Source organism: Mauremys mutica, chromosome 1 (assembly GCF_020497125.1).
Source record: "Mauremys mutica isolate MM-2020 ecotype Southern chromosome 1, ASM2049712v1, whole genome shotgun sequence".
Lineage (NCBI taxonomy): Eukaryota > Metazoa > Chordata > Testudines > Geoemydidae > Mauremys > Mauremys mutica.
The window spans coordinates 27,558,755-27,582,207 of NC_059072.1; the positions used below are offsets into that span (position 1 = coordinate 27,558,755).

At 43.9% G+C, this 23,453-nt stretch overlaps 1 protein-coding gene across 12 annotated transcripts in view; it reads right to left on the reverse strand.

Annotated features, from left to right (window-relative positions):
- SRPK2 (SRSF protein kinase 2) overlaps window positions 1-23,453 on the reverse strand; it is a 308,919-nt gene that overhangs the window by 71,559 nt on the left and 213,907 nt on the right. For all 12 annotated transcript variants that reach the window (XM_045029990.1, XM_045030005.1, XM_045029982.1 and 9 more), the window contains 3 exons: window positions 20,673-20,698; window positions 18,282-18,528; window positions 3,601-4,080 (listed from right to left, as the gene is read on the reverse strand). In XM_045029990.1, coding sequence (XP_044885925.1) covers window positions 3,601-4,080; window positions 18,282-18,528; window positions 20,673-20,698 — 753 coding nt within the window. The remainder of the gene's footprint in view (window positions 1-3,600; window positions 4,081-18,281; window positions 18,529-20,672; window positions 20,699-23,453) is intronic.

Genomic DNA, 23,453 nt, shown 5'->3' on the forward strand with positions numbered 1-23,453 from the left:
TCAATTAAATCAAACTCTGTACCAGATGACTGGAGGATAGCTAATGTATTGCTCATATCTATAAAAAGGTTTCAAAGGCGATACTGGCAATTACAGGCAGACATTCAGTACCATGCAAATTGGTTAAAACTATAGTAAAGAACAAAATTATCAGTCACATAAATATATAAAATAAATAAAATATAAAAATAAACAAACACAATATGTTGGGGAAGAGTCAAATGGCTTTTGTAAAGTGAAATCATGCCTTGCTAATCTATTACCATGCTCTGAATCAACAAGTATGCGGACAAAGATGATTCAGTGGATACAGTGTACCTGGAGTTTCAGAAAGTCTTTGGCAAGGTCCCTCACCAAAGGCTCTTACGCAAATTAACCAGTCATTGGATAAGAGGGAAGATGCTTTCACGGCTCCCTAACTAGTTAAATGTTAGGAAACAAAAGGTAAGAATAAATGGTCAGTTTTCACAATGGAAAGAGGTAAATAGGGAAGTAAATGGTGGGGTTCCCCAGAGAGGTATACTGGAGCCAGTGCTGTTCAACATATTTATAAATGACCTGGAAAAAGGTGTGTAAACAGTGACGTGGCAAAATTTGAAAACAATATTAATTACTCAAGATAGTATGGTCCAAAGCTGACTGTGAAGAATTACAAAGGGATCGATCTCAAAAAACTGGGTGACTAGGCAACAAACTGGCAGATGAAACTCAGTGTTGATAAATGCAAAGTAATACACAGTGGAGAAAATAACCCCAGCTATACATACAAAATGATGGGGTCTAAATTAGCTGCTACTACTCAAGAAAGAGAACTTGGGAGTCATCGTTGATAGTTCTCTGAAAACATCTGCTCAATGTGCCACAGCAGTCAAAAAAGCTAATGGAATCATAGAATCGTAAGACTGGAAGGGACCTTGAGATTCCCCTTAGTCCAGTCCCCTGCACTCATGGCAGGACCAAGTATTATCTAGACTATCCCTGACAGGTTTTTACTCTGTTCCAAATTATAGTTTAAAGCCCTTTCAGTTTTGAACTAGGAAAACTGGTACCTCCTTTACTTAAGTAAAGACCATATAATCTAAGTCTCTGCCTCTTAGCAGAAGGCATTTCAAAGCTCTGTCAAACCAAAGCTTTCTTTTCTACATTATCACCTCATTCATCCATGTCAATGTGGTCTTTTTTTCTCGGCAATAGACCACTGAGAAAAACCCTTCATCACTAGGCTGCAGTTTTCTCTTCTCCTCTCCCTAAAGTCATCTGAGCCTATCAAATCTTCTTTCTTGTGTCAGTTTCCAAATATTTGTATTAAGTGGCAATTCACCAGCATTCTCTAGGAGCATAGATTCTAAAGAGGGAAAAGACATTTTAAAAGTTATCTAGTCCATCTCTTTGCCAGTAGGGGATCTCTTTTGTTCTTATACTTTTCTTGTCCTGGCACCTGGGAGGCAGTGTACCATCCCGTTCTCTCTATCTGGATCAAATGATCTATGGTTCTTTCATAGTGCCCATCACTGTAGTATCTAAGCATCAATTCTGAGCCATGATTTCATTATTAAATCACGTATCAAAACCACTCTCTCTCCTTCCCCTTGACTGGTCATCTTTCAGTGCTTACTTTTCCTTCACTAGTTAAGACTAGTATTCTCTGCCTCTCCCCAGTCTCATTATCCTCTAACCCAGCAAGTGCAGAATATTCTCAGGAACTCATTTGTTTGGTATTCACTATGCTCAAAGACTGCTATGCCTGGCTCTGTTCCACACCCACATTTGTAACCATTCACAAACCTCCTGGTGTTCTCTAACCTCCCACACAGTTTTTAAATGAAGCCTGCTAAACAGATCACAACTAGCTCTAAAAAAACCTCACCAAACCAGCACTTCTTATGTCAGCCATTCATACAGAAAATACAGACCCTATACTTGTTTTTCCCAAGTCTCACAGACACATCTGAGGTTATCTGCTCAATGCTTACTAAGCTAACTGTCTGACCTGTATTGTATTGTTTTTAATTCATATGTTTATTAGTCACTAACCAGTGCTCCCACTTAGCTCCTGCCTCTAACTCGGATCAAAATGTCTCCCCTAGACTGTGCAGAAGATGAAGCACAGAATCTTTCCCTAGGGTTATGTTGCTCCTCCACATAACACTTTTTATGGCACAGCAAAACTAGAGTAAAAGTGACCAGAGGAAAATCCCATTCAGGTTTTACTACTTTGCTGAGTTCCATATACAGGAGCCACAGCGCAAGTGTGATTCTTCTGCAAGGGAATTTCAAATATGGTGAAAAAGAGAGGAGAGGGCATGCAGGGTGGAATAACTGCACACCCACCCCAGATGTACAGCTGATATGATATCCTGTATTATAACAAGGCAAAACCATGGAATCAACAGAGCCATTCTTTTAGCAAACAGCTGTTAACAATCACTTCTAAAGAATGGCTTACTACCTATGAGCACTTGTAAAGCACCTATACTTTATGATGTACTACCAAACTTTTAATAAGGAGCTCTCCCACAAAAACGTTCTATCACAGGGGACAATTCATGAGACAATCCCTCAGTAATATACTTCCCCCCAAAATAATCATTTCTATATCCTTCCCCCCCAAAATCTAACTTCTTCCACTTCCATCCCAGCCCAATAATGCTCCCAACCATGGTTCCTCAGAATCCCATGAATGGAACACTAGGTGGCTCCTGCAGTATTGGCAACTGCATATCCCCGTGGCTCAAGGATCTTGGGAAGGATTAATGACATGATTCTTAAATTTAATTGACTCCATCTTTATAAATTGTGGTGAGGGATAGGGACAGAGAGTGCCCCAAGCCTACTGAAGTGAAAGTAGAGCCACAGGGTTTCGCCACCACCACCTTTCAGCCCTAGTGAGTGGTTTACTTTTGGAGGGGTAATCTTCACAACTAAAAGGAGCAGAAACATAATTTATTATTAATTATTATAACTATTATTAATTTTATTTTTGTTGTTTTAAAAAATGAAAGTTAGTTCATGGAACCAGAGGCTGGCTCAGTTAACAAGGCGATCCTACAAGCTCCCTCCATCTCAGTGCAAAGCACATACCATACTGACTTTAGTAACATGCATTACAATAAGGTAAACATTGCAAAATATAGAAATATCTATGCATGTGTCTGCTTAATTTACTTGGCACATCTATCTAGGTACTTATATGATTCCCCATCCTATATGTCTGAAAACCTATACAACAGTTTAACCTATTCTTAAAAATACAATAAATATGCAGGAGTTAAAGTGAAGAGCGTTTCCTATTCTGGCTTCTGGCTTTATAGTTAAGACATATGACAACTTAAACCAGCCAAATGGATGAAATATTAAACTTAAAATAATTATAATTGCGATTTACTATTAACATAATATATGGAGTAAATAAGCAAAAGAGGCTAGTTTAAAATAATCTCATCAGTATCTAAATAAAAAATAAGCTCTCAATGCACACGTCACTGAATAGAATTATGGCACAACATACAACATTTAAACCCATCATTCCATTCCAAAATAGGATTTCATCTACAATTCTGAGAAACACAGAAGCATTTACAAGAGGAGGCAAGTACTTACTTTTTGGCAAATCTCCAGTACTAGATGCTGAAACTGTTCTGCTCCTATCCTGAGATGGGCTGCTCTCGTCTCTTTCAGTTACAGATGATCCCTCAGAAACAGCTGAACCACAAGCTACAGATTCTAAAGCTCCAGAGAACATTGAAGCTGAAAATTCAGAGAACTGTGACTCAGGAATTTTATGACGTCCATTTGGCAATTCACCATTAAATTGTTCATAGGAGCTACTATAAGAATAATCACTTTTTGCATTTGGCTCATTGAAGTTATACTCCTCAGGGTTTGGGCAGTCTTCCTCTTCCTCATCTTCATCTTCAATCTGTTGTTCCAGTAAGAATGGGCCATTTACAATATGGCCATTTGTTTTGGGGGATTCTATCCACGTACAGTCTGTGTTGACAAGTTCCTGTTCAACATCATCATCTTTCTCAGTGTTTTCTTTTTCTGTGTCTTCTTTTTCCTCCTGATCTTCTGCTTCACCTTAAGAATGTAATGAACAACATATTAGATAATACATCAATATACCTTTTTGAAATGATGATTTTTCCATGATCTTTAACTCCTCAATAACTACTGGACTTCAGTGTAAAGAAACAATGAATATTACTTGAATCCACAAAGATTTCCAACTTTATCTTACAGTCTTTTCATTTATTAGGCATCTCATTTCACTTTTTATTTGGAAATGCTTGTCTTTTACAACTCTGATTATTTTCCAATTTCATCTTCATGTTTAAAAAAATATATTTTTCAGCAAAGCTAACACGTTATTATTATTATTCACAATTTGTATTATGGTAATGCCCAAAGGTCACAATATGCTAGGTGCTGCACTAACACTGAGGAGAGATGGTCCACCTCCAAAGAGCTCACAGTCTGCAGCCCTGATCCTGCAGGCTGTTATATATGTGTGGACAGCTGTACTTGTGTGGAGCCCCATTGAATGCAAAGGAACTCTGCATGGGCATAATTAGAACCCTACCAAATTCACGGTCCATTTTGGTCAATTTCATGGTCATAGGATTTTTAAAATCGTAAATTTTGGGTCAGGACTCCCAATTTGAGAAACGCTGCCCCCCCTCCCCCCATGAAATCTGTATAGTATAGGGTAAAAGCACACAAAAGACCAGATTTCATGGCGGGAGACCAGTTTTCACGGTCTGTGACGCATTTTTCATGGCTGTGAATTTGATAGGACCCTAGGCATAAAGGTCTGCCCACTCAGGACAGCTTGCAGGATCAGAGTCTACACTGAAACAAGACACATGTGGACATAGCAAACAGCAGGAGAGAATGAGGGAGGAAGGACAAGGATAATCATAAATAAGATCATAAAGTTACATAGTTATGTGTACAACTTAGTGGCTCCTAATCTCTATTTGTCGATATAAACAAATAAAGCATCATATAAAGACCAGCAGAAATATGACTCAGGAAGGGATCTGAAGAAGAGGGCAATGGCCTTACTGATTAGTTAAAGGGGAACATTCTATGTGTAGGGGGCAAGGTAAGAGAAAGCCCTAGTAAAGCTGAGGGAGAAGGGGCCAAATAGGCATTCAAGGCTAGCATCACTGCCAGAATGAAGGGAGTGGTGGCAATGCGTAAAGAGTAGATAAGCAGGGAAGGGCAGAGTTATGGAGGTCCTTGAAGGTAAGAACAAGAACCCTGAATCTCATACAGTGGCAAACAGGGAGCCAGTAGAGGGACTCAAAGAAATGCAAGAGACATTGCAAGAGCAAGGGACAAGAAAGGTGATCCTAGAAGCAGCATTTATCTGGAATGGGGAGGGGCAATGTGAAGGTTGGGGAGACCAGAGAGAAGTTGGTTACAGGAGTGATTTTCAACCTTTTTTTCTTTGCAGACTCCTGTAGAAATGTAGGTGGGGATCCCTTTAGAAATCTTAAACAAAGTCTGTGAACCCCCATAGGTCCACAGACTGCAGGTTGAAAACCACTGGGTTACAGTAATCAAGACATAATGAGGGCCTGAAAGAGAGTTTTTAGCAACATGGGAAGAAAAACAAAAGGCTTATCTTAGAAATGTTATGGAAAAGCAGCAGGATTTGCAGATAACTATAATAGTAATAAATTACTTAGATGTGCACAGAAAGGGAGAGGTGGAATCAGAAATGACTCTATAGCTACATTAATTTTATGTAATAAAGATGCAACTTCTTGTCCTGTTACTTCCTCAGGATGCTTAGTTATGTCAGCACTAGTAGTAATAGATTTTCAGGACCTAACCCAAATGATTTATTAATATTTAATTAAAGTCTCTTTAATTAAGGTTGTTTTTACCTCATCCCCATTTGATCAGAGAAAACTAGGGCTGCCAAGCGATTAAAAAAATTAATTGTGATTAATCGTGCTGTTAAACAATAATAGAATACCATTTATTTAAATATTTTTGGATGTTTTCTACATTTTCAAATATAGTGATTTCAATTACAACACAGAATACAAAGTGTACAGTGCTCACTTTATATTATTTTTATTACAAATATTTGCACAGTAAAAAACAAAAATAGTATTTTTTAATTCACCTAATACAAGTACTGTAGTGCAATATCTTTTGTCATTAAAGTTGAACTCACAAACATAGAATTATGTACAAAAAATAACTGCACTCAAAAATAAAAATATAAAACTTTAGAGCCTACAAGTCCATTCAGTCCTACTTCTTATCCAGCCAATAGCTCAGACTAACAAGTTTGTTTACATTTGCAGAAGATAATGCTGCCTGCTTCTTGTTTACATTGTCCACCTGAAAGTGAAAACAGGTGTCCACCTGGCACTGTTGTAGCTGGTGTTGTAAGATGTTTACATGCCAGATTCATATGTCCCTTCATGCTTCAACCACCATTCCAGAGGACATGTGTTCATGATGATGATGGGTTCTGCTCAACAACAATCCAAAGCAGTGTGGACCAACGCATGTTCATTTTCATTATCTGAGTCAGATGCCACCAGCAGATAGTTGATTTTTTTTTTTGGTGGTTCGGGTTCTGTACTTTCCACCTCAGAGTGTTGCTCTTTTAAGACTTCTGAAGACATGCTTCACAACTCGTCCCTCTCAGATTTTGGAAGGCACTTCAGATTCTTAAACCTTGGAACAAGTGCTGTAGCTATCTTTAGAAATCTCACATTGGTACCTTCTTTGCATTTTGTCAAATCTGCAGTGAAAGTCTTCTTGAAATGAACAACATGTGCTGCGTCATCATCTGAGACTGCTATAACATGAAATAGATGGCAGAATGCGGGTAAAACAGAGCCAGAGACATACAATTCTCCCCCAAGGAGTTCATTCACAAATTTCATTAACACATGATTTTTTTAACGAGCGTCATCAGCATGGAACATGTCCTCGGGAATGGGTAGTTGAAGCAGCATATGAATATTTAGCATATCTGGCATGTAAATACCTTACAATGCCTGCTACAAAAGTGCCATGCGAACGCCTGTTCTCACTTTCAGGTGACATTGTAAATAAGCGGGCAGCATTATTTCCCGTAAATGTAAATAAACTTGTTTGTCTTAGCAACTGGCTGAACGAGAAGTAGGACTGAGTGGATTTGTAGGCTCTAAAGTTTTACATTGTTTTGTTTTTGAGAGCAGTTAGGTAACAAAAAAAATCTATATTTGGAAGGTACATTTTCACAATAAAGAGATTGCACTACAGTACTTGTATTAGGTGAATTGAAAAATACTTACCGTATACACTTGATCATAAGCCAGTTCATTTATAAGCCGACTCCCCCCCCACAAGATGGATAAGTAAAAATGGAACATTTTCATGACACGTTCATAAGCCAACCCTATAATTCAGGGGTCAGCAAACTTCGGCTCCCAGGCCATCAGGATAAGCCGCTGGTGGGCCAAGATGGTTTGTTTACTTCGAGCGTCCACAGGCACGGAGGTAAACCTAAGTAAACAAAGTGTTCCAGCGCACCAGCTGCTTACCCTGACGCGTCGGGACAGCAACTGGTGGGGAAATTTTTTGCGGGGGGAGAAGCTGGGGCTCAGGGGAGTAACCCCTGTGACCACCCCCCCACATGACCCTACCCCTAGCCCGGAACCCTCACACTCTCCCTATCCCATCCCTTCCCTCCTTATCTAGGGAGGGCCAGGGTAGGATGTCTCTGGTCTGGCTGGAGCTGCTCCGGCAGGCAGGGCAGTGAGGCCGCAGCCTACTCCAGCGGGCCAGACTGGGCGGTGCGGCTGCAGCATCTTCCAGTGGACTGGGCCGGGCAGCACGGACGCAGCGTGCTCTGGCAGGTTGGGTGGCGCGGCCACATCCGGCTCTGGGGAGCGGGGTCGAGCAGCACAGCTGCAGCCTACCCAGAAGTGGAGAGATACTGGCCCCGCCTCTTCCCTTCTGGCTCTGCTGGCTGTGCTGCCTCTCCTTGCTCCCTCTGTTGGGGGCAGGGGCTGTGTCCCAGCTCTCCCTCTCTATACCCGTTCATAAGCCGACTCCCTTCTCTGGTGCTTCCCTTTTTTACTAAAAAAAATCGGCTTATGAACGAATGTATACGTATCATTTTCACAGTGCAAATATTTGGAATAAAAATAATATAAAGTGAGCACTGTACACTTTGTATTCTGTGTTGTAATTGAAATCAATTATTAAATGGCTTATTTAGTCACACACTGACTCCCCACCCCTGACCCACACCCTGCAAAATGGCTAAGACAAGTCTTTTCTGGCAGGCATCCCTGCATCTGTTAAGGAAACAAAAAGAAGCGAAGTTATTCAGGAAAAGAAAAAGGATCTGCTCTTCTGGCTCAGATACTGTCATGCAGTGCGTATTATTCGCTGACCAACTGACTGGTCTGCAACGTCTTTGACTCCACTTTCTTTGGGAGGGAAAGTAGAAGTATCTGGTTGTTGTGGCAGTGACCTCAGGAGGAGCATACTTCTTCCTTGTTTATCTGGTCCTTTGGGGTTGAAATTCAAGCTGATAATTTCCCGAAGGACAGACCACCTCAGTAATCTTTGGATCAAATTGGGGATCACAGGTTTTGCATCCCAACTTTACTGTCCAGCCAACCCTGGTCGAGTGAGGTCAATCTAAACACTCTTGGGGCCCTCCTTCCGGGGATCTGATTCTTTGTCACATCCACAGCTCCTCATATTGTGTGCCGAATGCATGGCAATGTGAAAACAAGTATCCTGAAGGTTGAAAGCTGCAACCAATCCAATGAAGGGGTTGAGCATTCTGAGGACTAGGATCTTCTTTGGCATAAGGAAAAACTTAGACCAGAAGCCTGACCCTCCGTAAGGACAAGGACCGTCCTCTATTGCTTTGAGAGCTAGGAGAGAATCCTATTCTAAAAAAAAGCTTATTATGAGAGGGTCTCTGAAAAAGGAGATGGAAGGAGGATGAATGGTAGGTGTAAGTATGGAAATGAATCCCATAGCCAAATGATATCATGCTAGGACCCGTTTGTCCAATTTTAGTCAGTTCCATCATGCCCTCCGATACAACCCACATATTGGCCAGGAAGGGGTTAATAACAATCTGTGGGCTCAGTAACCCAAACCCCATTACACCTGCGAGAAGTGTCAAGCCTAGAGGGAGGCATTAAAAGAGGAAAAAGCCAAGCTCAGTAGGGGCTGACTGGCAGGAGTGGGAGGGCCTGGCTGGGACCACAGCAAACATACTGACAGCCTGGAGCAAGGCCAGGCTAGGCCAGAGGCTATCCTGAAACTGCTAGATGCCAGAGCTTCCTTGGGGTAGGTAGATCTGGTGCAGGACCTTTATATTTGCCTTTTTCACCGTAACTAATCTACTTTCCTTTGGGGATCTGTAGAGGATTGAGCCCAAGAAGGCCCTGTAAGAAAGGGACTAGAGACAGGTTGAGGGAGGATTTAATAGCCAGAATTTACCTGCTTACTACAGGATCCCCAACTGGAACCCAACAATAGAGGGTGGGCCTAGGTTCCCCTATCAGCCCACTGAGGATGGTGACGTGAAGATCCCTGGAAGCAAGGATCCAGGCCTGTGACTAAACTACTGTTGTGCTGGACTTGGTTTACCCTGGAAGGGGTGGGGCTATACGTGACCTGGCTGAAGTGCCAAGTCATGAGAGGAAGTAGATGACTGCAGGGCCACAGTGGTTGTAGGCAGGGAAGACCCTGCTATGCTACACCCAGCTGCCAGGGGACACGCTGGCAGTGAGTTACCGATCTATACTCCCAAAATAGGAAAATACAGTTCTCAAATAGTAGGCAAGAAGAGAGAAGGGAGATTTGGTAGAAGGATCAATTCGCAGCGCCTAACTGGACTGTCAAAAGGAAAACTCACTAGTTGCAGACAGACACAACAAAGAGGCAGGGCAGTAGAAGACTGACTCTTCTGAAATTTTTGTCACTTCCTTTGGGGCTCAGAAGGCCTCTAGTGCTATTAATAATCCTCTCTCTAGGGAAGGACTGAGATCTATTATATCTCCTCTTTATTGTATGGATAAAAATACCAAGGGATCATAGTATCAATAGGAAATCCTTGAGCATGTGCAGGGACTCATCAGTCTTCTCGCTGAAGAGGCTGAGCCATCAAAAGGAAGATCCTCCACTATGGGTTGGACTTCCCTCTGGATTCCAAATGACTGAATCCACAAAGTTTGAAGCATCACTACTGATGTCGCTATCCAATGGGAAGCTGTATCGGCAGCATACAACACTGTCTGCAACAAGGACCTCAGCTGACCTCCAATGATTAAAGACTAGAACTGCTCTCTGTATTCCTGTGGCAATTTATCAATAAAGTCTGTGAATTTATTATAATTAAAATCATTTTCGGCCTTGGGAACCTGACAGTTCAAAATTCTGAGTTGTAGGTTTGCAGATGAATATTTTTTTCATCCAAGCATTTCAGTTCCTTTTCATATGGTGTCATCCAAGGGCTTGTCTACAGCGTGGGGTAACACGCTACACAGAGGTCAGATTTCAAAAGTACACTAATGTGTTGCATATTAATTGGTCCATGTTGACCCTGCTGGTGTGCATTAAAAGTTCACTAGTATGCTTTAACATAGTACTGTTTCAAATAGCATTATGTTAAAGCACATTAGTAAGGTCTACACAGACCAATTAATGCATTGCGTGTTAGTATTCTTTAGAAATCACCCCCCACACACATACAGCACTTTCCCCCACTGCGTACACAAGACCTTAAAGTGGTGCTGCTTACTCCATTCATTTGTGGCCACCACAACTAGTAAATCTTGGACCAGGTGGGAAAAGAGGTATCCCACCCCCTTAAGATGGCACATAATACTTTCTGTTCATTCTCTTGGACACTGGAGAAATAATTACTGGAGTCTGCCAGACAGATGTAGTAGGCTCTAATAGCACCTCATTAACAGGCAGAGCACTTCACCCTAGTATGGTACTATGTAAGATGTCGAAATGTTTATGAGGTGCTTCCTGAATATACTTCAGAGGAATCTGGAAAGTCTCAGCTACTCGTTTCATTAGGTCCTGAAAAATCCTATAATTGTTCGGACATGGTATTAGTGAAAGAATCATTGCCTCATGTGAAGAGCAGGTGGCAGTGGCACGTCTTCCTCTGTGGGATGTTCTTCCTCCACTGACTGCTCCTCTAATTGTTGGGTTTGCACTGGTTGTTCCTGAGACTGAGTGGGCTGACATCTCTGAGTCACCCACCCCCCACCAAGAACATGAGGATGTATGAGGTAATGCTTCCTATAAATAGCCCAGGGATTTGAAAAAGGCTACTAGGGGGTACTATATGAAAAGAGATGGGGCCCAAGCAGGTGGGTACCATTGCACTTGGTAAGGCAGAAAACTCTACCCACAGAATGGTGCTACATCCTAGATCCTCTTTCAAACAGAATATCAATGGATGGCTCCCAAAGGGAGAAATTAGGCAAATCTAAAACCACCTTGATGTCAGTCTGATGAAAACTATGGGTATGTCTACACTACCAGATTAGTTCGATTTAACTTAATTCAAATTTGTGGAATTGACCTTACAAAGTCGAATTTGTGTGTCCACACTAAGGACACTAATTCGACTTTGGGAGTCCACACTAACGGGGCAAGCGTCGACATTGGAAGCGGTGCACTGTGGGAAGCTATCCCACAGTTCCCGCAGTCCCCGCTGCCCATTTGAATTCTGGGATTTCCCCACAATGCATGCTGGGGGGAAAAATGTGTCGAGGGTGGTCTTGGGTAACTGTCATCATTCAACGTGCTTTCGGACGTCTCAAGGGGAGATGGAGGAGCTTACTGACTCGCTCAGATCTCAGCGAAACCAATATCCCCATTGTTATTGCAGCTTGCTGTGTGCTCCACAATCTCTGTGAGAGCAAGGGGGAGACCTTTATGGCGGGATGGGAGGTTGAGGCAAATCGCCTGGCTGCTGATTATGCTCAGCCAGACAGCCGTGCAATTAGAAGAGCCCAGCAGGAAGCGCTGTGCATCTGGGAGGCTTTCAAAGCTAGGTTCCTCAGGGACCAGGGTAACCTGTGACTGTTCAGTTTCTTTACAGAGAAGCTGAACCTGCCCCTACTTCAGTTACTGTTGACTTTCTTCTGCGGTTACATACCCCGTTCACCACATTTCCCCCCTTCCAACACACGTTTAAAAATAAAGTTAATGGAACATTGTTAATTAACAACGTTTTCTTTATTGATGAATTCGCGTTAAAGGGTTGAAACAGGGACGCAGACTGTGGTGGGTAGGGTGTGCAGTGATGTTAACACCGCTTCTACACTCGAGGAATGATAGGCTCCTGCTCCTAGAGCGGTCTGCAGTGCCGGACTGGTTGTTTCAACGGAGCCTGCCATCCCTCCTTTTTGGGACTCTGTGTGCGGGGGCTATGTGACCTTGTGGCGGGGGAGGACAGTTACAGATTCCCCTGCTGCGTGGCTCTGTGCTCCGGGACAAGGACCGCTGCATAAGTTCTGTAACCACCCTCCCATGCCACAAAGTCACGTACCCCCCACCCACACAGAACATGGAAAACACCTCCCAGACCGACCAGGGTGCCTACTGACTGCACTGTGTGTGTGACCTGCTGTTGATCCTGCCCCCGTGTCTGTACCCTGGTAAAGGTGACTGTCCTATGCAATTAACAACCCTCTTCCCCACCTTCACAGACAGTCTTCTGTAGAAAAACTTGATGGAAATAGTAATTAACAGCAAACTACTTTTAATAATCAACTACACAGTTAGGGGATGAAACTGGAATTAGGGCTTCGGTGAGCCAGGAAGGGAAGGACTTCTCAACATTTAGGGAATGAGAGCCTTCTTGTATTTGTGCACTCTGCAGGGGTGCAGTGACAGTTTTCACGGCCCCTGTTGCCCCTCCTTCTTGTTACTTTGGGTGAGTGGGGTTTGGGACTTTGTGGCGGGGGAGGGTGGTTGCAGATACAGTGCAGGGGGGCTCTGTCCTCCTGCCTGCGGTCCTGCAGAATATCCACAAGGCGCCGGAGCGTGTCAAATTTTCCCTGGGCATTTCCTGTGTGGCTGGTCAGAACATCCAAGCTTGGACTGCAGTCCAGAGCATTAACAGAGTGGTGCACTGTGGGATAGCTCCCGGAGCTACTAAGGTCGATTTCCGTCCACACATAGCCTAATTCGACATAGCCATGTTGAATTTAGCGCTACTCCCCTCGTCGGGGAGGAGTACAGAACTCGAACTAAAGAGCCCTCTAGGTCGAACTAATTAGCTTCCTGGTGTGGACGGGTGCACGGTTAAGTCGAATTAACACTGCTAAATTCGACATAAACTCCCAGTGTAGACCAGGCCTATGAGACCTCAGACTCAAAAGGAGGAGAAGTAGTGGCAGGAGTGGTAAGGAGTAGAGTCTGACTTACAATCAGTACCAGAGAGTCAGTTGGTAGTGGTGAAAGTCTTGTAACTTGTAGCTGGGATAAATGTATACCTTGTGACAAAATGAGGTTCAGGTTCACCAGATACCTGCAAATCACTCAGTACCCGTGCTGGCAAAGATGTGTGGTCCCTGAAATGAAGTGCTCAGTACCAGTGTACATGGTGCCGAAAGTCTATCAGTGCCAAGTATTTCCCCAGAGTCAAGGGCATTATTGGTGCAGAATGTTTACCCAGTGTCGGTGACTTTGCCAGAACCAATGGTTTACCTAGTGGAGAAGGTTTTCCCGATGACAACAGAACAGATGCAGTCAGCATCAACTTCTTCAGTAATAAGGAGGGCTGTGCTCAGTGGGATTCTGTGTGCAGACAATTTTTTGTGCCGATACTGAACTGTCAGTATCTTCTGCCTTCAAAGCTTCATCAGTACCCATAGTGGGATGTTATGTCTCCATAGCAGCAGAGAATTTCACCCTCTTGCCCTGAAGATTTTTTGGGGGGTGGGGAGGGTCTGCTGCTCATCTTCTTAGAAGAGTGTCTCCCATCACCCTTTCTTAATACCCCTGGAGACTGCCTACCATATTCCTTTCAGGACTGTCCCCTGGATGGATACAGTGTTTAATGAGTCGCTCTTCAATCCTGGTGTCCATTGTACAGGGGGTCAGAGGGATTCAGATCTGAGGCTGTCCAGGTGGAGCAAGCTAACAAATACATTTTTAACCTTGCTTCCCTGGATTTTTTTGGTTCTCTTAGGATACGTCTACACTACCCACCGGATCGGCGGGTAGCGATCGATCTATCAGGGATTGACTTATCGCATGTAGTGTAGATACGATAAATCGATCCCCGATCGCTCTCCCGTCAACTGCTGAACTCCAGCTCGGTGACAGGCGGAAGCAAAGTCGACGGGGGAGCGGCGGCTGTCAATCCCGCACCGTGAGGATGTGAAGTAAGTGATTCTAAGTCGATCTAAGATACGTCGACTTCAGCTACACTATTCTCGTAGCTGAAGTTGCATATTTTAGATCAATCCCGCCCGCCCCCCCAAAGTGTAGATCAGGCCATAGAGAACATTTTGCAGACATGGCAGTTGGCAGGGATGTGTGACTCTCCTAAACGAAAAAAGGCAGTGATCATAGAATCATAGAACTGGAAGGGATCTCGAGAGGTCATCTAGTCCAGTCCCCCACACTCAAGGCAGGACTAAGTATCATCTAGACCAGGGATTCTCAAACTGGGGGGTCAGGACCCCTCAGGGGGTCGCAAGGCTATTACATGGGGGGATCACGAGCTATCAGCCTCCATCCCAAACCCCGCGTTGCCTCCAGCATTTATAATGGTGTTAAATACATTAAAAGTGTTTTTAATTGATAAGGGGGGGTCGCACTCAGAGGCTTGCTATGTGAAAGGGGTCACAAGTACAAAAGTTTCAGAACCCCTAATCTAGACCATCCCTTTTTATAGATAGGCACTATATCTGCCCTTTTCCAGTCTTCTGGAATGTCTCCTGTCTTCCATGAGTTTTGAAAGATAATTGCTAATGGCTCAGACATCTCCTCAGTCAGCTCCTTGAGTATATTAGGATGCATTTCATCAGGACCTGCTGATTTGAAGACATCTAACTTGTCTAAGTAATTTTTGACTTGTTCTTTCCCTATTTTAGACTCTGATCTTACCTCATTTTCACTGGCATTCACTATTTTAGATGTATAATCACCACCAACCTTCTTGGTGAAAACTGAAACAAAGAAGTCATTAAGCACCTCTGCCATTTCCACATTTTCTGTTATTGTCTCTCCCCACCTCATTGAGTAAAGGGCCTACTCTGTCCTTGGTCTTCCTCTTGCTTCTAATGTATTTGTAGAATATTTTCTTGCTTCCTTTTATGTCCCTAGCAAGTTTGATCTCATTTTGTGCCTTGGCTTTTCTAATTTTGTCCCTACATACTTGTGTTATTTGTTTATATTCATCCTTTGTAATTTGATGCAATAGTCATTGAGGGGGAAAGCCCCACACAAAAGTCACAAAATTTAAAGCCAGTGGATTTTGGCATCATTAAAGAAAACTTCCCTCACTAAAAGAATAAATGGAAGATGGGGAAAAAAATCAGGGAGGAGTAAAACCTTTGAATAAAACTACACTATTTACAGATACAGCCAAGCAGCCAACTCTTACATTAAACTTTCCTTAGGCTTAGCAGAATTTGATTTTTTTAATATAATTTCTACAGATATTATCAATGTTTATTTTTAAGCTTTTTTATTCTTATCAGTTTAAATTTTCACAGTTGGGGGGGTGTCAGACAATAATTATGTAATGACAGTAGACATGATATTCATACAGTTAAGCTTTGTAACTATTAAAACACAAATTGTCAATGTGTCAAAATATCTTAAATCGAACATGTGACAAATTCTCAAGCAGCATTTTTCTTACTTTGCCTATCTATAAATTGTGATTATCAATTAATCATTTTTGTTAGTGTGTGGACAGTGAAACTGATGTTTACCAACATTTACTAATAAAAATCCAATTCTTCCAAGCCTAACTATACAATATGCAAAAAAAACTATCCTAACACTACCTAAATGTATTTACAAAATGCCGCCCACCCACATCAACAGATGGAAAAATTAATGGGGCTGGCAGTGAAAGGGGGACAGTCCCAGTAGCAAGGGAGGGAGGCGCTTGCCAAGGGACAATAAGTAGCTCCTCCCATGGGAGTCTCTGGCACCCTTTGGACAGCTGGAGGAGAGGGGTGCTGATTGGCCCAGATCCAAGAATGTAACCCAGTGCAGGGGCCATGTGGAGCCTTTTCTGGCTCCATTCCAGCAGCCCACCCTACCCATTTGAACTAGGAATGGGAACCCTGCCTGACAGATGCTGTGGGTCAAGCCGAGCACCTGTTTAGGGGGTCAGGAAGGATTTTTTCTCCCATGGGCCAATTGGCAGAGAACCAGGGATTTTTTTTGTCTTCCTCACAGTGCCTGCATGCCACAGTGGGTTAAGTAGAAATGTGCATGGTACCTAACTAAGGTACTGGGGTGGTGTTGCTTACTCATTGCAACTCGCGGACAGTTTCCAGTGCAGTCAAGAGACTAAAATAAATGTTTCCCAGAGGTAAAAGACCTGGAATTTAGGTGATGGGCCTTGAGCTCACCTGATAAGGTGAGATCTTGTGGTCTTTGTGGGCCAAGGTCAGACCTTGTAGCCCTTGCAAGCTGAGGTCTTGTGGGGGGAAGGGTGCTAGGACTCATAGAGCTGACTCTTGGGGGGTAGGCTGAGGAGAGTCTACCTCATGTTAGGGGTTACATGATAAGAAGCTCTGTAACCCTGACACCACTTACAGGTTATATGGTGAGGAGCCCTGTAATCCCCACAATGGAACCAATTAAATGTCTGATATAGGAGACTATGGGTAATGGGTGGGTAGTGCCCCTCCTTTGTGTTAAAAGTTTAATAAAAGTTGTGGCCTGCCACTTAATTCCATGCATGTGTCTGTCCTCATTTTGCCACTGTGTCCACATCAATGAGAAAGCCAAAGCTAAGGAATGTAGACACAGAAGGGTTCCATCTCAGGCCAGTGGGGATGAGAAGGAACAGAAGTAGCAGTTGGGGTCCTCCATATCCCCAGTAGAGTGATGAGAGTAGTCCGGGTGCACGCATAGATCAAGAGGACACTCCTAACAAAATATATATATGTGATCTCACATGCATGGGCATATGTGCAGCAATGTTCCCACTAATTTTTTCTATTCATGTGCGGAATTAATTTTATGTGAACCAATATCGAGGTAACGTGCGGATGTGCACCACTAGTAGACACAAAAAACCTAGATATAATATATATATTTTTAATAAGTTACCATAGGGATAATTACTCCAGCCAGGACATGTTAGGCATTTTAGAACTCAGCATTCAAAGAATTAAATTTAAGCATAAGAGAGAAATAAAAATTATTAAATGCATAGACCAGTCAAAAAATCCAAATAACAGCACTTTGAAAGAATAAAATTACAAAGAATATATGTGCATTGCAGGAAGTATCAAGATGTAACAACAACAATAATACAAGTATGTGTTGGGACGTGAGTGTGAAAGAGAGAGAGAGAGAGAGAGAGAGAGAGTGTGTGTGTGTGTGTGTGTGTGTGTGAGAAAAACACACACTGCCCCTTTAAGTAGATCAGCACTCACCAATCTGAAGCCTACTTCAGACCCAGCAGCAGCCACCACCAGCACATCCCACTCCTGAGCCCTATCGTGTATTCTCCCCTCCCCCCCACCGCCTTCAGAGATGGGGTACAGGAGCCAGGGGAGGAGGGACATCCTGACATCAGCGAACCCCACCTCCACCCCACTCTGCACAGCAAGGAGGAGACTCCTGGGAGCCGTTGGCCAGGGGCTCCAAGGCAGAGGGAAGGAGTAGCGCAGCAGTGAGGACAGGGGCAGCTGAAGTGCGTGGCACTTGATAGACTGCTGGCCAGCTGCGCGGCTGGACAGCTTAGAAGGAATTTAGATGTGTAATTACAACCGAATACACATATGGACAAGCACCTGAAGAACAGCAAAGTAAAAATGTTAAATTTCTCTCTCTCACCAACAGAAGTTGGTTCAGTAAAAGATATTATCTCACCCACCGTGTGTCTTTAATACCCTGGGACTGACATGGTTACAACTACACTGTGTATAATAGAAAACCTATTCGTTTTAGAGATTTTGTGGGATTAATTCATAATTAAGATAAACCAGTCTCAGAAAGTACAGTTCAAGCTCCATCTCAGACTACAAATTAGTTTCCGTATCAATAAAATAGAAGTTACTAACCATCATCATTCCCAGGCTCTTCATCTGCTACCTCTTCTAAATCAGCTGTTTTTAGCTTGACCTCTGGGTGGTACTCATCTTCTTGCTCATTTGATGGTACAGCTGAGGTTACATTTTCTTCTATTTTTTTCCTTTCAGCTTCTCGCTCCAGCTCTTCTATTTCCTGCAGGCGTTTCTCTAGTAGCTCAGCTTGCCTCTTCTGTTTTTTTTTCAGTTTTTTCTTTTTGTTTTTAGATATTTTCCCAACCTACATTTAACGAAGATAAATAATGTCAACTGATTATTCTTCCAAGCATCTCACATCAAAGTTTAAATAATTTTTTATAGCTTTCTATTTGCAAATTCTGGATGCCATATGTACCATATGAAAGTATTTATGTTCTCCGTTTAATCTTCATCTCAAAAAGCACTTAACGTTATGTAAAGCAAAAAAAAAAGTACATAACCTCAGGCCAGGAGTACTCTGCTAATGAAACTAAAAAACAAATTATATGGAAAATGGTACAGTAAAATTGACTTGATTCATTTAACCTTACTCAACTGCAACATCCTTAACCTTTAGACTACTGTTGATCATGTTCATGCATATGGAAGGTACTCTGCTAACAACGTACAAATGTTTTAATTATTCTTCTGGTATTCCAACTCAGTGAAAAATAGCTGCTAACAATCAAAAATTGGATGTAAAAAGGTGAAGAAATACCGTATATACTCATTTATAAGCCGAATTTTTTTAGTAAAAAAGAGAAGCACCAGAGAAGGGGGTTGGCGTATGAACGGGTATAGAGAGGGAGGGGTGGGACACAGCCCCTGCCCCCAACAGAAGGAGCAAGGAGAGGCAGCAGAGCCAGAAGGGAAGGGGCGGGGCCAGCGTCTCTCCGCTTCTGGCCACGCTGCTCGCCCCCCAGACTCCAAAGCAGCTGCAGCTCTGGGGCTGGCAGGCTGCAGCTGTGCCGCTTGACCCCGCCCCCAGAGCAGGCTGCGGCCGCGCTGCCCGGCCCAGCCCGCTGGAACATGCTGCGGCTGTGCTGCCCAGCCTGCCAGAGCAGCTCCAGCCAGGCCAGAGAGATCCTCCCCTGGCCCTCCCCAGATAAGGTGGGAAGAGATGGGATGGGGAGAGTGTGGGGGTCCCGGGCTAGGTGTGGGGTCATGTGGGATGGTCACAGGGATTACTCCCCTGAGCCCCAGCTTCTCCCCCCCAAAAAAATTTCCCCACCAGTTGCTGTCCTGGCCCATCAGGGTAAGCAGCTGGTGCACTGGGACACTTTGTCTACTTAGGTCTACCTCCGTGCCTGTGGATGCTCGAGATAAACAAACCATCTTGGCCCACCAGTGGCTTATCCTGATGGCCCGGAAGCCAAAGTTTGCTGATCCCTGAATTATAGGGTTGGCTTATGAACGGATCATAAAAATTTTCCATTTTTCTTATCCATCTTGGAAGGATCAGCTTATAAACGAATCGGCTTATGATCGAGTATATGCAGTATTTTAAATAATGTATGTGTTGTTTAGTTACAATTCCATAAATATGAAAAGCAGTTTTATTACCCACTTCATGTCAAAAACATATGCATCACTAATGGCAGAAGGAAGTGATAAAAGCTCTAATTTTATATACCATAAGGAATGAAAAAAGGAACTTCCAGGTACAGCAACAGCAAGCAGAAGAAAAATTAACAGGTTGGAGATAGCAGACTGATGTAGTTTTACTGTAATATTTTGACTCCATTTTCAATTTTAATATGGCATCTTTTGTATTTTGAGTTTTCTAATATATATATGGAAGTTTTCTTCTTGTGGTCATTCAAAATAATTGATTTAAGTGTACGAAATGAAGGGCAAATTTCTGCTCTGAAAGGTTCATGAATAGACCCCATAATCTTCAAGCAACTGTGCAGCACAGCCAGAAATAATTCACTGAAGTCAATCGGACTGCTCACAGTGCATAACAGTAAGCATGCAGGATCAGGATTATTCCATAAAAAAGATGAAAAATGGCAATTCCTCAACTTCATTCCACATGAAGCTACTATTATAGCTTTGGAGACTGCTAAAAATGCATCAACAGTCATGATAGGGTAAATATTGTGCTTAAAAATTGCAATTATATATTTTTGTCTATAATTCATATTTCTTTTTTTAAATAAATGTATCATTACTATGAAAGAAAAAATTTATCTTAGAAAAGAACTCTTAGACCACTCTTGATATAACTTGCTATAAAATCATGAAAAATGAACAAAGACTGCAGAACTGTACAAAATGTGCTCATTTAAGGACAAAAGCTATAGTTAGCTTCTGTATAGAATGTAAAATGTCAGTAGTCTAACAGTTAATAACAACTAAAGGACAGCAAGATGCTTTAGATATGAGTTATACAGATATACTTACAGGCTTTTGTTGTGGGGCAGTACTCACTAAAAAAGAAAAAATAAAGTCAAACTCACAGGATGATGTAAGTACATTTTTACAAAAGGATTCTGAAATAAAATATAAAATAGAATATATTGCCTTTTTTTATTTATCGGTACAGTAGTCTTTTGTCTCCTTAAAAGTATCCACAAACCTAAAACAATTAGTTGTCTTCATTGGAACAGAGGTGATATGCAGTGGATTCTCTATTACAGGCAATTTTTAAAGCAAGATTGGATGTTTTTCTAAAAGATCTGCTGTAGTTCAAACAGGAATTAAGTCAGGGAAATCCTGTGGCCTATACAGGCAGTTAGACAAGATGAATACAGTGATTCTTTCTGGTCTTACCCATGAATCTATGAACCTACAGACAATTCCCCAACTCATACTGTCTTACTGTTAACAGCCTACTCATTTTCCCACTTTAAAAGCAATTAGTTTTAAAATTTGTCCCTCTAAATATAGCGATCAATATAATATGAGAATAAAGCAAAAGTCTCTTATTCAGAATACCACAGTTTAAACAAAATTATTCCACTAGCTGGGTTAGGTCAGGACTCTTTAGCAAGTCCTGTCTAGCCTCCCTGCTGCCAGAAACTTGCATGGATCCCAGCTACTCCTACGCAACTCAACTCCCCATGACCAGTTCCTGACCTTTCCACCAGACTGGGAACCAGCAGTTAGGAGGAGGAGGCAGTGAACTGGCAGAAATGTGTGCTCACTGGGGCTTTGAAGGAAAGTGGACTAAAGCCAGAACACGAAGAGTGACCAATCAGCAGTAGGGAGGGCAGTACAGAGAAAAAGAGAACTAGCCATGGAAAGTGCCATTGCTCATTTCCAAAAAAATACTGACAAATCTGTAGTAGTTCAGGGAAGAGTAACAAAATTGAATAAGGTGCTGGACTGAACAGAAAAAAAATCAATTCCTGCTTGGGAGTAGGCTTTCACGGAGACAAGGTATGAGGCCCCCTTGAAGTCAATGAAGAGGGGCTCAGAGCTAGGGCCAGTCTCCATCCCAGCACTGACCGAGCTGTGAGCCCAGTAGGGGGCTCAATTTCACAGCAGGGAGCCTACAAGCAGTGTAATTGACATTCTAGTCCAGGGGTCGGCAACCTTTCAGAAGTGGTTGCCGAGTCTGCATTTATTTACTCTAATTTAAGGTTTCACGAGCCGGTAATACATTTTAATGTTTTTTAGAAGGTCTCTCTCTATAAGTCTATATATTATATAACTATACTATTGTTATATTGTAAAATAAACAAGGTTTTCAAAATGTTTAAGAAGCTTAATTTAAAATTAAATTAAAATGTTGATCTTACACTACCGGCCTGCTCAGCCTGCTGCTGGTCTGGGGTTCCGTTCACCTAGGCCGGCAGCAGGCTGAGCGGGGCCTGCGGCCAGGACGCCGGCTGGCAAGGGGCCGGCAGCCAAAACCCCAGGCCGGCAGCAGGCTGTGCAGGGCCGGCAACTGGGACCCCAGACCAGCAGTGGGCTGAGCGGCTCAGCCCACTGCCTCTCAGGGGTTCCATCCGCCGGCTCCTGCCAGCCGGGATCCTGGCTGCCGGACCCGCTCAGCCCACTGCTGGTCTGGCGTCCCAGCCCTGCCCACACAGAGTGGGTACCTACCTTCTCCCTGGTTCTGGCCCATTTTCTTCCCCTCTCTCTGCACTGAGCTGAGGGTGGGAGTGCACTGAGCACAGAGCTGGGGGTGAAGGAGCAGGCTCGGGGGTGGGGTGTAGGGTCTGGCCAGGAGCTAGAATGAAGGAGGGGGCTCAGAGTTGGGGCAGTAGGTTTGGGTGTAGAGCGCTTACCTGGGCAGCTCCCATTTGGTGCAAGGGGTGCAGGTGGGAATGTGGGTGTGTGTGTGCAGGAACTCCCGTTTGGTGCTCAGGGTGGGGGTGGGAATGTGTGGGGGGGTGCAAGAGTCAGGATGTAGGGGGTGCATCGGGTGTGGGGGGGCTGGGTATGTGGGGGGGTGCAAGAGTCAGGGCAAAGTGCTGGGGGCATGTGAGGGGGGTGAAGGTGTCGGCATGGGCTGTGGGGGGTCTGGGTATGTGCCAGAGTCAGGGCTGGGGTTGTTGGGGGGGTGAAGGAATCAAACAAAGGGCTGGGTGTGTGTGAGGGGGGTACAGGGCTCAGGGCAGGAGCATGGGGTGTGTGCGGGGCTGCAGGGCTCTGGGCAGAGGGCTGGGTGTGTGTGGGGGGGGTCAGGGCAGAGGGCTGGGTGTGTGGGCTGTGGTCGTGGGGTGCTCACGGCAGGGGGCTGGTGGGGATATGCCTCGATTTCCCCCCCCCTTCCCCAAGGCCCTGTCCCTGCCAGGAGCAGCGAGCACACTGACTCCGCTCCTCCCCCACCCCCTCCCTCAGCTGATTGGCCGGCAGGGAGGGAGTGAGGGACGGAGAGGAGGAGGAGGAGGGGCAGGAACCCAGCACACTGCGGGAAGAGGCAGGGGAGCCAGCAGGACCTAGCTTCTGTCCCCTGCCCCTTGCTCCCACGGTAGGGGGCAGCGGAGGGCGGAGAAGAGTGGGCCGGGCAAGTCTGGGCAGGATTTTTAATGGCTCCCGTGCCGTCTTTGGCACGCGTGCCATAGGTTGCCGACCCCTGTTCTAGTCAGTTTCACAGCTGCTATTATTTCACATTTCATCTTGGGCTCTGGCTGTCAGCCCCAGGGCAGGGGGGCTCAGCTGGGAGCCCCCATTCAGCTATCAGTACCCCACTTCAGATGGTGCAAGCGCTCCTGGTGAGGACACACATCATGG